At 41.0% G+C, this 16,122-nt stretch overlaps 1 protein-coding gene across 3 annotated transcripts in view; it reads right to left on the reverse strand.

Annotated features, from left to right (window-relative positions):
* The window catches only part of MYLK (myosin light chain kinase), a 324,445-nt gene that overhangs the window by 214,785 nt on the left and 93,538 nt on the right, over positions 1–16,122 (reverse strand). For all 3 annotated transcript variants that reach the window (XM_073305128.1, XM_073305130.1, XM_073305127.2), the window contains exon 2: positions 9,493–9,665. In XM_073305128.1, coding sequence (XP_073161229.1) covers positions 9,493–9,657 — 165 coding nt within the window. In that variant the 5' untranslated portion in view covers positions 9,658–9,665. The remainder of the gene's footprint in view (positions 1–9,492; positions 9,666–16,122) is intronic.

The following is a 16,122-nucleotide window of genomic DNA, read 5'->3' on the forward strand; positions in this document are numbered from 1 at the left end:
CAGATTAGTAATAAAGTCAAGGCAAGTTCTTTTGCAAAATATTCATCCCTTTTCTCGACAAGCTAGAGAGTGGAAATTGAAAGGCTTCAACACAAGGGACAGGTTTTTTGTAAAAAATGTTCCGGTTTCTCATCCAGCTCTAGCCACTATGTTCTGGAGCAGTACAAGCATTAATTAACTGCTTACATTGTTCCAATATTTGGTTTTTCTTCTTTAATCTTTAATCTTATTTCAACTGTGAACAAAGAGCCAATTGCGCATCTCCCCAAAATAAACAATTTCTGGAATTCATAAGTTGCAGTCATACTTCATGTGCTGTTAAGAACATTTCTTCTAAGGGGCAAGCCCAAAGCTACATAATAAGTTCCTCTCTAATGGAATCCACCACAACAAAGACATACACTGGAACAGAGCTTGGAGGGAGGCCATGCGGGAAAGGATGATACTTTTCAAATTAATACAGGATTGAAGACTTTAATAAGACCTGGTCAGTATTTTACAGATTTGTGATCAGCCATTGTGGGACAAGTAAAACAATCATATTGAGTGAGCGAGTGGTGTCATGACATCTATATCTACCAATTTCTGCACTTCTTCATTATTCCTTTTATTCATATATCTAGCACACTGATTACTTCTCCTTTGCTTGTTAAGCTTGTTTGGAATTTAATTTCTTTTCAGTTTTTGTGTTTTTTCCCCACATTCTTGACTTTTCACTAATAATGTTATATGTTGACCCCATTTTGCTACTGTTGTAAAGAGTGAAATATTGCACAATAGATTCATGTTCATTCCATTTTTCCGCACTAAATTGGGATAAGAATCCTTTTTTTATATAAGTCTATAACAGTCAAAATCCAGCAGGAGTTTGAAATATGACCAAATATTGGAACATCAAGAGGCTTACTAAAAACCAGAATCATAACTAGCAACCTCACATTATCTCCCTTCACACAACAAGATGTATATTTTTGTCATCTTTTCCTTTTTGGACCATTCAAACTATAACCCCATAAATTACCGTTTAATTTCTAGTCAAGGGCTGCAGAAATGAGGAGTCATGATTTACGGTGATACGTCAGTCAACAGCAACAGGAAGTACAAAAAGGATTCTTTAACCAGTGTTCTGGGATCAGAAATGATTTTGTGAAGTAGGAGTAGATAATGCTGATTAAGTCTCCTTGAATTTTTATTGTCTAGTTTTCCACATGATTTTAATTGTTGAGATGGAAACAGCAGCATCTGAAATAACTGGAAGCACAGTAAAAAATAGGAGTTCAAGATCGGGCAAATGCAGCCATTTTGGCTTTCACTAAAACAACATTGGTTTGGATGGATGCTGCATATCGACGGTGGCTCAAAGCAGAAGGAGACTCTCTAACTCCTTATTTACATTGTCAAAAAGGCACTAAGGAGGTCCTGAAACTCCATCTTACTACTGCTAACCATATTTATTAGGGTATTGCCTAAGGACCAACCAAGAATGGGGCCTGTTGTGCTGAGCACTGTATAAGCAGAGCAGAAGAGGGGCAGGATGAGGCGGGGTGGGGGCTGGGGCTTGGGAGAAGGGGTGGGGTGGGTCAGGAAGAGGTGGAGCAGGGGTGGGGCCTTGGGGGAAGGGGTGGAGTAAGGGCGGGACCTGGGGCAGAGTCAGGGGTGGAGCACACCCCAGCACATTGGAAAGTCAGCACCTGTGTGTTGTTGCATAGCTAGGAGTTTGATAGATATCTCTGGCATCCCATTAAATGTGTCTTTTATTAGTTGCTACTTACACTCTTCAAGTGTTAAAACACAAGTACATTTTCACAATTACACAATAAAACAAGGTTCTCAATACTGCAGCTGGGTTCTCACTTCACTTCATTCTTGTATCTCACTGACTGACTGGCAATGCTCTACCCCTTATATACCTGTGAGGGCCTGGCTGAGAACAACGTTCCAGGAGGTTAAAGGAAAACATAATTCTCAGAAAGTCTGGAAGGTTCCACAAGATTCTACAAAGGTCCAGAACATTCTAGGACAGGGGTGGCCAACCTGTGGCTCCGGAGCCACATGCGGCTCTTCAGAAGTTAACACGCAGCTCCTTGGATAGGCACCAACTCCGGGGTTGGAGCTACAGGTGCTAACTTTCCAGTGTGTCGGGGGGTGCTCACTGCTCAATCCCTGGCTCTGCCACAGGCCCTGCCCCCACTCCACCCCTTCCCATGCCCTCCCCTGAGCCTGCCGTGCCCTCACTCCTTCCCCCTCCCCCCAGAGCCTCCTGCATGCCACAAAACAGCTGATCGGGAGGTGTGGGGAGGGAGAGAGAGGCGCTGATTGGTGGGGCTGCTGGCCGGCGGGAGGTGCTGGGAGCAGGGGGTGGGGGAAGCTAATGGGGGGCTGCTGACATATTACTGTGGCTCTTTGGCAATGTACATTGGTAAATTCTGGCTCCTTCTCAGGCTCAGGTTGGCCACCCCTGTTCTAGGAGGTTAGTGAAAGATGAATCCACATACAGAATAACTGAAACATTTTACTTCAAACATTCTATTTTCCCTTTTGTCACCACCAACAAAAACAGTATCCAAAGCCCATCACTCCACAAGCCCGGCGACCCAGATGGTTGCCTGGGTCACCTGCCTCTAAATCTCACCCTAGGGACCGCAGCAGAGGTTGGATAGAGAGAGGTCCTAAAAAACATATTACCAAAATAGGATTGGATTTAACATTAATCTGGCAACTGGCTTGGATTAAAATAAACCACCAAACCCCATCTGGGCAATGCTTTATCCAAGGGGGAAAAAAATCCTTTCTGACCCCCAATGCAATCAGTTCGTGCACTGTAGCACATTTGGCTATACCTCCCATGCACAGCTATTATTGAGTATTATTGAGGATCATAAAAATTAATTATTGTTGATATTACCTTTTAAAAATATATATATATACAGCCAAAGCACTGCTCAGTTAACTGTCCATAGCAGTGAAATGCAGAGTTTAATATTACCCTGAATACAGGGGTGTTTCTTTTTTCTTGGTTGTAAACTGACAGTTCTTCAATTTCATTGAGAAATTAATTGCGTCATTTCATATTATAGGACCCCCACTGAAATTTCTTTCAGTAAAGAAGGAGAAATATTCATCATACATTTTTGGTGTACTACATCTGTTATTCAAATTGAGCAAAATTATGAATGGGCACTTAGCTTTGTAAATCATATAGTTATCAACTGAGTGTGTCTGTTGTGGGCTACCCTGGTTTAAAAAAACAAAGCCTGCAGTTCTCTATCCTAATGGTTCAAAACCCTGCAGCTTAAAATAGGGAGGGAAGGAGCAAGAGAATGTGGTATAGTGGTTAGAGACTAGTCAAGATTCTATTCTTGGCTCTGCCATTACGTTGGTGTATGAGCTTTGTCAAGTAACTTAACCGCTCTGTGCCTTAGAATATGCCTTCACTTTGAGTTAACTAAGGTGATGGGGACCCGGGATTTAACCTAGCTGGGGCATGAGTAAGCCACTCAACAAAGCCCTGCTCAAATTACTGTGTCTCACTGGTGCTGCGCTCCCGCATCTGTGTTACTAGGACTTCTGATGCTCTGTGGTTCTTTCCCAGTGAACTGTAAGAGAACTTGTCTGTCCTTCAGGCTATCAGTGGGAATTGTGAGAAGGCATTAGTGGTCTATGGGCCCTTGAGTGATTTTGCCTATGTCCGCGCTGCAAAGAGGTTGGGTTACCAGCCCAAGTGAAAGCAGCACCTGAGATTTAGCTTATACCCCAGGACAGGCCAGGTACGCAGGGTAGAAAACACCATTAAACTCAGGTGAAGACATACTTACTCTTCCAATTAGAGCTGGGTGGAGAAAGGCAATTCCATTTCTCAGAGGATTTGGATATTTCAAAATTGGTTTTGTTCCAATTATTCATAATGAAAAAAACTCTGAAATTATCCTCAAAAAGGAATGGAGCCCCCCAACACTGGGGCAGTCTGCCTGGTAAACTGCCCTGGAACTGTAGAGCCCAGGAAAGTCCTATATTTCCCAGCAGCCCCTCATGTAGGCTGCCAAGGAGCAAGTCAGGTGAGTTGGCAGGAATTCAGGCATGGGTTCCAAAGGGTTCTCTCTGAAATAGTTGAATTTTGACAAATTGTCAAATTCTGAAGAAAAATGTTTAATCAGAATTTTTCTGAGCCGCTCTAATACTGATACACACTTAGTGATCTCATGGGAGTGTAGCAGGAGTTAATTCATTAATATTTCTCTAGAGTTTAATTCTGTTGATGGAAGATGCTAGGGATGTATTACACTATTACTATAATGTTACACTATAGTGTTTTGAATCATTACAATGGAATATCTCAGGGTTTTTTTTCCCCCAATATAAAGGAATATTCTCAACTAGGAATAAGGCAAAAGATCATTTACTTTTGGGTGATGTGACAACATTGCTAGCCTACTAAAGTGTTTAACTCTCAGTTTATAATGAAAATAGTCCGCACAGCTGCATAAAGTGAAATGTAGGGTCATTTGCTTCAGGTCAAGTAGTAGAAGGGGTTGCTGTGTTCTGAAAGCAACTGGTATGGTTTCCTGCTTGGACCCTGAATTTACCAGATTTTAATCAGCAAAACCTAGATACCACTGATTGGCACTTTACAGATGCTTATTTCAATTTTAAGGCCAGAAGGGACTTCTACGGTAACCTTGTCAAATCTCTGCATAACACAGGCCAAAGCAATCCACCTAGTAATTTCTACAGTGAAGAGAATTATTCGTCACTACTATGCAAATGAACATTATCAAACCCAATAACACTTAACTGAATAGAAATACTTGTGATCTCGATTTAACAACGTGAAATGGTAATGGATTTCCTACTTCCCTTGGTAAACTGTTCCAATGATTAACAGACTAAATATGCTGATAGATAAAAATCAGATCCTTGCAACATTTTGGCCTAGTCGTTTTTAAAAATAACTAGGCCAAAACTCTGTGTGTCTATTATATAGCCCAGAGAAAAGCTCTATAGATAAGTACTATTCACATGCTACCTAATGCCTGCATTTCCCATGTGGAAAACTGAGATGAATAGTCAGATACATGTGAATTTTCCACAGTTTTCACAAAAATTCTGAGGGAAAATACCCAAACAAACAAACCCAACTTCCTTTCAAGGACAACAACATCTGTTCCTTTCTAACTTCATGTTCCTAGATTTATGAGCTACTTTCTTTTTTCAACTTTTGCACTTTCATTTTAACTTTCGTTTTGTGTAACTTACTTTACATACTGTCACAGATGAAAACATGTGGAAAAGAAAAACAATGGGTTTGACTCTTGGGATCTCTCCTAAGTTCTCTTAATGAGTATATAAGATAATCAGAATATGAAATTAATATCCTGTCTTGGAGTCTCAAAAATGTATGTTCTTTTCTGATAAGATAAATTCCATTGCAGAAGAACTCTTTAAAGAAAATCTCCTGTCTAGCCATTTTTAATTTTTTTTAAAATGTATGTCTAGTTTAATATTTATATTGTGTGATGAAGCACATTATCACTAATGATTCATCATAACGTCTATAGCCTATTTTTCCTAGTGTAGAAAAACTGAAGTGTGTTCAATAGGAAATACTGTCCTTCTGAGCCCCTGAAATGTCAGAGTAACAGAAAGAGCAACATCACACAAACTAACTAAAGATGTACACATATGGTATGAAGTATGCAGATTGCGATCTCAAAGACTAGGGCTATTAAGCGGCAGTCTAACAGCACTGCACACAGCTGCAGTGCTCCAACAGCACTGGACTAGAACCATAAGCAAGACACCAATATGACCCTATTGGTTTATAAACAATAATAAAATTGAATCAAATGTGAAGGGCACTGACCACATTAGGTTATAAACAATGGATCAGGCGCACAGGAACATGTTGACTTAAAGCAATGATTTAATTGTCTAAAAATTAAATGGAGCACAGCTTCTTTACACAAGTTAATAACGAGAACATGTGCTCCATTATTTCCCACTCCTGATTATTACATATAGATCCAAAAAAGTATGCAATTTCATATCTCAGCCTCTGGCTAATTTAGAAATTGGAAATTTAGAACGGATGCACAATGATAATTTCCAGTAGTTGTACAATTACAGCTACACTACACACTACCTCCCAGCTGTGTGAGCTGGAAGGGACATAATAAGGTTCCCCAAGGCAAAGAGTAGCAGTGGGCAGAAGCCATGGAACCAGTGGATTTTCCATGCATGGTGCATAGTTTAACTGTCATGGATTGTGACTGCAAGTATTTAAACTTAATCTGCCACACAGCAGGATCTAATATAAACATATCATCAATTGATCATGAATTTTTAATATGAACTACACTAGTAGCTCGATGAATGAAAGCTGTGGTCTTAATAATCTTGAATGATAAAGCACTTCCTCATCTCCAAATGGCTAATTGTCCATATAACACATGTGGACTAGGCATTATCATTCCCATTTTATAAATGAGGAAACGGAAGCACAAAAAAATTTAAAGGACTTGCCCAAAGTCATACACCTAATCAGTGGCAGAGCTGGAACTAAAATTTAAGAGCTGTCCCTTTGCTTAATAATTTTGAGAGTACTCTGACAGTAAGCCAGATCACTGTGGTAGGAGATGGCAGAGTCCTTTTAGATTATCAAGGTCCAGTTCCCTTGAGGAGTAGGTTATAGTCCAGTGGCAGGCAATCTGCGGCCCATCAGGGTAATCTGATTGCGGGCCACGAGACATTTTGCTGATGTTGACCGTCCGCAGGGACCACCCCCACAGCTCCCAGTGGCCGCGGTTCACCGTTCCTGGTCAACAGGAGCTGCGGGAAGCGGCGGCCAGCAAGTCCCTGCAGCCCACCATTTCCTGCAGCTCCCATTGGCAGGGAACGGCGAACCGCAACCACTGGGAGGTGCAGGGGGCTGTGCCTGCGGATGGTCAGTGCCAGCAAAATGTTTCGTGGCCCGCAATCAGATTACCCTGATGGGCCGCATGTGGCCTGCGGGCCGCAGGTTGCCCACCACTGTCTCTCATTAAGGATGTGAGTCCTATTGTTATTGATTGGAATGTTTTATTCAGGATATAAGAAAAAGAATCTTTTTTTTATCCTGTTACCATTTAATCCTGAAATGCAGTGGTGCATTGTGGGTAGTAATGAGATCCTTTTGGTCTAAAATACAGAAATATCAGCTTTTTTATTCAATAAATGAGGACCACAGCCTGCAAATAAAAACAGCCACTGATCTCCAATGTATGTATCACTGCAGTCAAACAGAATTATCTGTAACCATCCATACTTGCAGGGGAAAATTAACACAAATTGCCAATTGCCAAATGAAGATTTAAAATACAAAAGGAAATAAAATTTGCCAAATATTGTGCACCAACTCTGATTTCAGTGTATTAAGAACATAAGAACGGCCATTCTGGGTCAGACCAAAGGTCCATCCAGCCCAGTATCCTGTCTACTGACAGGGGCCAATGCCAGGTGCCCCAGAGGGAGTGAACCTAACTGGTAATGATCTAGTGATCTCTCTCCTGCCATTCATCTCCACCCTCTGACAAACAGAGGCTAGGGACACCATTCCTTACCCATCGTGGTTAATAGCCATTAATGGACTTAACCTCCATGAATTTATCCAGTTCTCTTTTAAACCCTGTTATAGTCCTAGCCTTCACAACCTCCTCAAGCAAGGAGTTCCACAGGTTCTCTGAGCGCTGAGTGAAGAACTTCCTCTAATTTGTTTTAACCCTGCTACCCATTAATTTCATTTGGTGGCCCCTAGTTCTTATGTTATGGGAACAAGTAAGTAACTTTTCCTTATTCACTTTCTCCACACCACTCATGATTTTATATACCTCTATCATAACATATTGTTATTAGTTTTTATTACAGTCATGCGTAAAGGACCCAATCAGGCTTGGGACCCCATTGTGCTTGATGCTGTGCAATCTCAGGGTAAAGAAACAGTCCTTGCTTCACAGAGTTTGCCTCTGAAACAAGATGTCAGAACAATAGGCAGGAAAAGGGGTTGGAGTACAAGGGAAGCAATAATAAGAACACGCATTTGCATAAGTCAACGCCTCACAGTCCGGGGAGGGGTGGGGGGGGTCAAATGGGTTTTTGTTAATTTTGAATTAAGATATAAACTAGGGCTAATTGATGGGAAAAAAGTTTTTGATTAAACAAAAATCCAAAAACTAATTTCTGGTTTTCAGTTTTGCAGCAAAAAGTCAACATTTTCCCAAAACAATTTTTTGTTTTTGTCAAAAAGTTGTCTTCAGGAAAAAAATCTTTTTCCAACCAGCTCTCATTTGAACAACAAACAAGATAAATATCAGACACCCCCTAGTGCCCCCCTACTTAAAGTTAATTTTTTAATAGCAATGAATTTTCTAAAACCTTCCAAGTACCATTTTTGTTAACAGTAGGTTGATCGTTCCTGTTTCTCTGCTATACTCTGCTCCTTGTGCTGACAGATATGTCCCACCACTTCGAAGATTAGGATTCTAGTGAATTTCACTATACAGCTGTCAGCACACAACCAGAGGAGGACAAAAACTGGCAGGGTAGAAGAGTGGAGAGAAAAGGGTGACAGCTCCAGAAGTGAGATTTGGAGTGATGGAAAAGAAAAGGAGATAACTGGGATGAGAGAGAGAGAAAAGAAGATTATTTGTGACAGAGAGAAGATAATACAGATTCAAGTACAGACAATACTGAAAGTCTCAAGGAAAATGTTTTTTTGTACAAATCTCAGAGGCTTTTCCCCCCTCTTTTATCTCTCCAGATTTCTGTCCTTTTGGGATAACCAAATGTACATATTAATTGGGCTTTACTTTGAAAATATTGCTTTGCTTTCAGATGAATACATAGTTATGCCAGGTGGCAATGTTACATGCCGGTTTTCAAGTTCTTTTTCTTAGATTATGAGCAGCTTTTGACTCTTGGGAAGACTTGCTGTGTTAGTTTTGATTTAAAAGTAAGGTTTTGTAAAGAGAAAAGGAGTACTTGTGGCACCTTAGAGACTAGTCTCTAAGGTGCCACAAGTACTCCTTTTCTTTTTGCGAATACAGACTAACACGGCTGTTACTTTGAAACCTGTCGTTTTGTAAAGAAGCACTTTTGGGAGAGAAGGAACTGTGCCAGCAATGGAGGAGCCCGTTTTCTGCCTTAGGCTCTCATTAGAGACAATTATGGAGGCAGAGAGGAGTGATTCATGCTGGGCTAAGACTCCTGAAAGATGGGATTGCCTAAAGTTTACACTTAGTACACAGTAAGATAGCAACAATGTTTTCTCCTCCACTGGCATGGTAAGGTCTCAAATGCCAGCTATCACTCACCAACGGGTGACTTCGTGTAAGAATGAGGGTCAACAAGATATTTAACCAGATTCTTACGTTTTTCAACCCAACGGAAACCTTCAGTGAGATGACAGGAGAGAGCAGTGAAACAAAAAGCCACTCTACCGCCCCACGATGCATTTCTTACCTTCCCCTCAAATCTGGCCGTGCCTCCCAGCAGCACCCGGATATTCCTAGGAGGAAGCGTGAATGCTGGTGCTTCTGTTGGGACAGAGGGGCTGAGAGGTGAGTGCTCCAGCGTCACAGAGGTTTTGGAAATACGAGTTGATGACACCAGTTTCACATCTCCCATGGTTAGAGCTTTCAAAGACAAAGAGAAACAAGAAGTAAAATATTGACTTGTTACTATTATTTATATAACAGTAGCAACTAGGGGCTGCTAAGATCAGGGCTTGGTTGTGCCGTATGTACACATAGTACATACAAGACAATCCCTGCCCAAAGAGCCTTCAGTCTAAAGTGATATGTATTATTCCCATCTTTCAGATGGCGAACTGAGGCCCTAAGAGTTTAAGTGACTTGCCTAAGATCACACAGTAAATCAGTGAGAGTCTTGAACTTCATGCAAACCTCCCAAGTCCCAGTCCAGTGCCTTAACCACAAGCACAGCCTTCTCAGCTGTGCTATAATTGTAATAGTGCACTTAAAGTTGGTTTTAACAATATGACTCTTTGGTTTTCCTGGCGTAGAATACACTGACAATCAATAGGCTGTAAAAGCAGAGTCAACGTTGAACAAATACATGTGACATAAAGAGAGTTCTATTTCCAATGGATTTAAGTTATAAATGTGAATACTGAAAGTCTGACTTTTCATACCATGCTTTCAAGAGCTTAAGAAATATCTGCAAATCTCCCTCCAAAGAAACACACTGCAGATACACAGGGGATACTTATTTTGCAAGCATTCCAAACCCTCAATTTCCAAAAAGAAAAGTAAAGTAAAGTAAAGGCTTTCTACATGCACGAGAAAAAGCAAGGAGATCAAAGCTAGAGAGGCAACTACACCAGACTGCAACTGAAATGGCATTTTTAGAAGTCCCATCATGGATAGCTGTCGCATCATGGATAGCTCTCCCATCAGAGACAGCTCACTGTGGAATGTCTATGTACATCACACTGCCAATGTGAGAAGAGATCAGAAATATTCCCTACTCAAATGGAACAATTATCATTATTTGTATTACAGCAGGACCTAGACGTTCCAACAAATATCTGGGCCCCATTATGCTGAACACTGTACACACCCACAGGAAAACACAGTTCCTGCCCCAAAACACTTATGATATAAATAGACGAGATGGACAAATAACAGGAGGGAAGAAATGACTAAGGTCACACTGCAGATCAGTGGCAGAGTCATGAATAGAACTCAGGTCTCGTAAGTCCCAGTTCAGTGCCCCATCTATTAACCCATGCTACCTCAGTTTCTGATATCACTTGTAACAGATATAAATACATAACTAGGCAGTAAAAGTTTAACTTAAATAGGCAGGAATTGTGCAAATTTAGCGCTGCATTGTTCCTGGCCCTTCCACAGATGCAGAGGGCATGCCATCTCAAAAGGTGCTAGGGGAAAAAAAAAACACAGCAACCCAGGGGTTGCCCACAACCCTAGAGGAAGTGGGGAAGTGCCAAAGTTACAGCTCCATTTCTCCAATGTCAGGCATGCTATGGGGAGCAGTCTGCACCCTCTCAGGTTGCATGCTCCCCCAACACATTCAGGAGCCTTCCAAAGCTCCCCCTGGGAAGGTGCAGCACAAGTGCCATGTTCAGTGGCATGTTTAAATGGCCAAGTGTTATAGGGGCAGCAGTGTAAAATCTGGTCCATTTAAAACAAAAGTGTCATTGCAAGTTCTGCATCTACCTCTGCCAATTTTTGTGGTTTTAGAATCACGTTTTCCTCTTTTATTTAACTTTTTCAGTGCCATGCTGCTCTCTGACAGATCCATAATACAAGGAAAACTGACTACACTATATAGGGGAGACAGTGACATGGACGCCATACAAAATGCTGTTCAATGCACTAACTAAGTCAGCTGGGAAAAAAAAGAAAATATATTTCTCTCTATAGACTCTTTCAGTCTTTCAGTCCACCTTAAGAGTTACTCACAACGATAATAGGTAAAATCAAACAGACAAAAGAGAGATTTGGACGATGCCTGTCTCCACTTAATATGGTTTTCCTTTTCAGTGCTATACTGTACTATGAACAGTTGTGCGATAGCATGCTTTAAGATGGGGGCGGGAAAGAGGAAGAATCTAGAGTATCATTTGCTAAGACTATTTGCAACCCAGTGTACACTCTTTAGGGAAAATGTGTTGACACCCATTACCATTAGCAAGAACAGAATTTAAACCTGGCTCTAATACAAATACAGATGGTGGTCTCTAGCCATAGTTGTTTTCTCCCTACTTCCCAAACATATCCATAAAGCTCCTACTCCTTGTCCACCCGCATCCCCAGATAATCCTAGACAGCTTCCTAGCATTGCAAAGCAAGGTGGGATTGACATTCATTGGGTCATGCCCTGAAACTAGTGGTGTGTGGGTGGGGGGGGGGGCAGTTATTACATGGTGAGGGTTGCGAGCTGCCAGCCTCCACCCCAAACCCCGCTTTGCCTCCCACATTTATCATGGTGTTAAACAAATAAAAAAAGTGTTTTTAATTTATAAGGGGGGGTTGCACTCAGAGGGTTACTATGTGGAAGGGGTCACCAGTACACAAGTTTGAGAACTACTGGTGTAGGGGGGGGGGGGGATGATGCGAGGGACAATCAGGATTCCAAAACCTTACAACTATTTGCTGGAAAAAGCTTCTAGAAATTTTTGTTAAGTAAATGTATGCTGCAAATGCAAAATCCTAAAACAAGCCTGACAGGTTTGCTCACTATAATGATTAATGGGGAAGCTAGGTCATTGACCAGTACCTATGTGTTGGTCAATCAACTGTCCCAGGAATTTACAAGAAACAACGTGGAGAAAATTATCTCTGCAACCTCAATTTTTAAAGATGAAATTATCAATACAAAGTGAATCATTAATTTCATGCCCTATTATAGTTAAGAGTTGATATTACATGACTGTTGATTAGACAGAACAAGGAATAAACAAGCACTGGCATTATTTTTAACAAAACCAAAACAAAACAAAAAGAATAGGAACTCCCCCCACTCCCCACCCATGTTCACAAAAAAAAAAAAAAATTAACTGGCCCTTGAATTAGGTTCTCCCAGAACTCAAGGGGACTTCATATTTGTTTGGGACCTATGCTAAGAATGAAGCAATCCCTCAAAATCCCCAACCTCCTTCTAAATAAAGGAATTAAGAATGACACTTTTAAAAGCACTTAAGTGATTTGGAACACAACTTTCACTGTCTTTCGATGGGTTTTATGCTCCTAAATCATTTAACTTTTTCTGAAAATCCCATCCTAGAGAACTCTATTTATAGAGCACAGTTGGCATGCAAGGTGCTCTACAGAAGGACAAGGTCCCTGCCCTAGAGAGCTAATCACCTAAATTTGTCAAAAGCAGACTAAGAGATGTGTATGATTGATTCTTGCATTGTTAATTCCAGAGTTTTTATACACAGACAGAGATGGGGGAGGCATGCATGAGCACTGCCCCAAACTGTATTCCAGGCCTGGTGTGGGCAGCAGGATGCTCATGCTGGCCACAGAGCGCCCTTTCTACACTGGGGCTGCAGCCGCTATGGTCACTTTGTCTGGGAGGGGACGGGGACACAGTCTGCAGAGAAAAGGGGATGGAAGAAGGCAGCCGAGGGAGCATTTATCGCAGTGCTCCAGAGCCTGCCAGAGTCACACACACACACACAGCAGTGATGCGCACTGGATCTGCCAGCCACAGCCCAGTCCCCTCAGTGCATGGTGGGAGGGGAGGGCAGCTGGGACTCCAGGGGCTCCCTCCCCCAGCTGGGTGCTCCTGCTCTCCCCCATCTCCAAGCACCACTTGGAGCACAGCCAGGCAAATTCCTTTACTGCATCCCAGTCCATAGCATCAGCAACAAGCCTATTTTTGCCTCATGGGAAAGGCCCCCTAGGTATGCACAAAGGACAATCTTCTCACTGAGGCAAGATGGGTTAGGTAATATCTTTTATTGGATCACCTTCTGTTGGTGAAAGACAAGCTTTTGAGCTACACAGAGCTTGTCTTCTTCATGTCTGGGGAAAGTACTTTTCCCAGACCTAAAGAAGAGCTCTGTGTAAACTCACAAGCTTGTCTCAAAACTGTTGAACTATCCTGTTTTGACATTTTCCAAATGAAAAGGTTTTTTTTGGTTCAAAATGATTTTTGTCTCTAAATGAAAGTTTTAGTAAAAAAATGTAAGAAAAAAAGATGAAAAAAGGTTGAAATCTAAACAAAGATTTTTGAAAACATCAAAATGAAGCATTTCGTTTGAACCAATAGGAATTTTTTTTTCAGATTTTTGGTTTACTTTTTTGGGGGGTGGGGAGGGGGAAAGAGGACTGATTTGGGATAGGAAAATTGTTTCCCACCCCGCTCTAAGGCTCAGTACTGTTGAAAATCCTACCCTTATTATTATATATAATATCTTATCAAAACAAACATTCATTTAAATATTCAATAATAGCCTAAACATTTGGGAGCCTTCACAAGCCCACAACACACTTGGGCCATTAGGTATCTGGCCCAGCTCCTCACACTTTCTATAGAACTGGAAATTACTGTTTCTCAGAATCTCTAAAACTAGGAGTCTTGACTCATAGTTACAAGACAGTGCTCAGTTCTGTTTAGTGGTATCTGGTAAACATGTCAAATAATTAAATTAAAACAAAAAACAAAGGGTGATTAAATAAGAAACATAAACCGTATTTGTGATTTCAAGTACATTGTAATTTAAGTACCACTAATAATCGGTAAATTCAAAAGTCAGAGCTATACTTATTAAGACCCCTACTCCCTCAAATACAGAAGTTAAACTCTGCCTAGGTTTGTATAGTCTATGTAGACCAAGCTGGATGAGCAAGCATCTCAGAGAGGTGATTAAGAAAAAGCAGAAAGCATACAGGGAGTGGAAGAAGGGAGGGATCAGCAAGGAAAGCTACCTTACTGAGGTCAGAACATGTAGGGATAAAGTGAGACAGGCTAAAAGTCAAGTAGAGTTGGACCTTGCAAAAGGAATTCAAACCAATAGTAAAAGGTTCTATAGCCATATAAATAAGAAGAAAACAAAGAAAGAAGAAGTGGGACCGCTAAACACTGAGGATGGAGTGGAGGTCAAGGATAATCTAGGCATGGTCCAATATCTAAACAAATACTTTGCCTCAGTCTTTAATAAGACTAAAGAGGATCTATGGGATAATGGTAGCATGACAAATGGGAATGAGGATATGGAGGTAGACATTACCATATTTGAGGTAGAAGCGAAACTCAAACAGCTTAATGGGACTAAATTGGGGGGCCCAGATAATCTTCATCCAAGAATATTAAAGGAATTGGCACATGAAATTGCAAGCCCATTAGCAAGAATTTTTAATGAATCTGTAAACTCAGGGGTTGTACCGTATGATTGGAGAATTGCTAACATAGTTCCTATTTTTAAGAAAGGGAAAAAAAGTGATCCGGGTAATTATAGGCCTGTTAGTTTGACATCTGTAGTATGCAAGGTCTTGGAAAAAATTTTGAAGGAGAAGGTAGTTAAGGACATTAAAGTCAATGGTAAATGGGACAAAATACAACATGCTTTTACAAAAGGTAGATCGTGCCAAACCAACCTGATCTCCTTCTTTGAGAAAGTAACAGATTTTTTAGAGAAAGGAAACGCAGTGGATCTAATTTACCTAGATTTTAGTAAGGCATTTGATACCATGCCACATGGGGAATTATTAGTTAAATATAAGATGGGGATAAGATGGGGATCAATAGGAAAATGGAAAGGTGGATAAGGAAATGGTTAAAGGGGAGACCACAACGGGTCCTACTGAAAGGTGAACTGTCAGGCTGGAGGGAGGTTACCAGGGGAGTTCCTCAAGGATCGGTTTTGGGACCAATCTTATTTAATCTTTTTATTACTGACCTTGGCACAAAAAGTGGGAGTGTGCTAATAAAGTTTGCGGATGATACAAATCTGGGAGGTATTGCCAATTTAGAGAAGGACAGGGATATCCTTCAGGAGGATCTGGATGGCCTTGTAAACTGGAGTAATAGTATTAGGATGAAATTTAATAGTGAGAAGTGTAAGGTCATGCATTTAGGGATTAATAACAAGAATTTTAGTTATAAGCTACGGACGCATCAATTAGAAGTAACAGAGGAGGAAAAGGACCTTGGAGTATTGGTTGATCATAGGATGACTATGAGCCGCCAATGTGATATGGCCGTGAAAAAAGCTAATGCGGTCTTGGGATGCATCAGGAGAGGTATTTCCAGTAGGGATAAGGAGGTTTCAGTACCGTTATACAAGGCACTGGTGAGACCTCACCTGGAATACTGTGTGCAGTTCTGGTCTCCCATGTTTAAGAAGGATGAATTCAAACTAGAACAGGTACAGCTTGGCTTGTTTAGCTTGTTTAGCCTAAGTAAAAGAAGGTTGAGGGGAGATATGATTGCTTTCTATAAATATATCAGAGGGATAAATACCGGAGAGGGAGAGGAATTATTTAAGCTCAGTACCAATGTGGACACAAGAACAAATGGATATAAACTGGCCACCAGGAAATTTAGACTAGAAATTAGATGAAGGTTTCTAACCATCAGAGGAGTGAAGTTTTGGAA

The sequence above is a fragment of the Lepidochelys kempii genome, chromosome 11 (genome assembly GCF_965140285.1).
Source record: "Lepidochelys kempii isolate rLepKem1 chromosome 11, rLepKem1.hap1, whole genome shotgun sequence".
Lineage (NCBI taxonomy): Eukaryota > Metazoa > Chordata > Testudines > Cheloniidae > Lepidochelys > Lepidochelys kempii.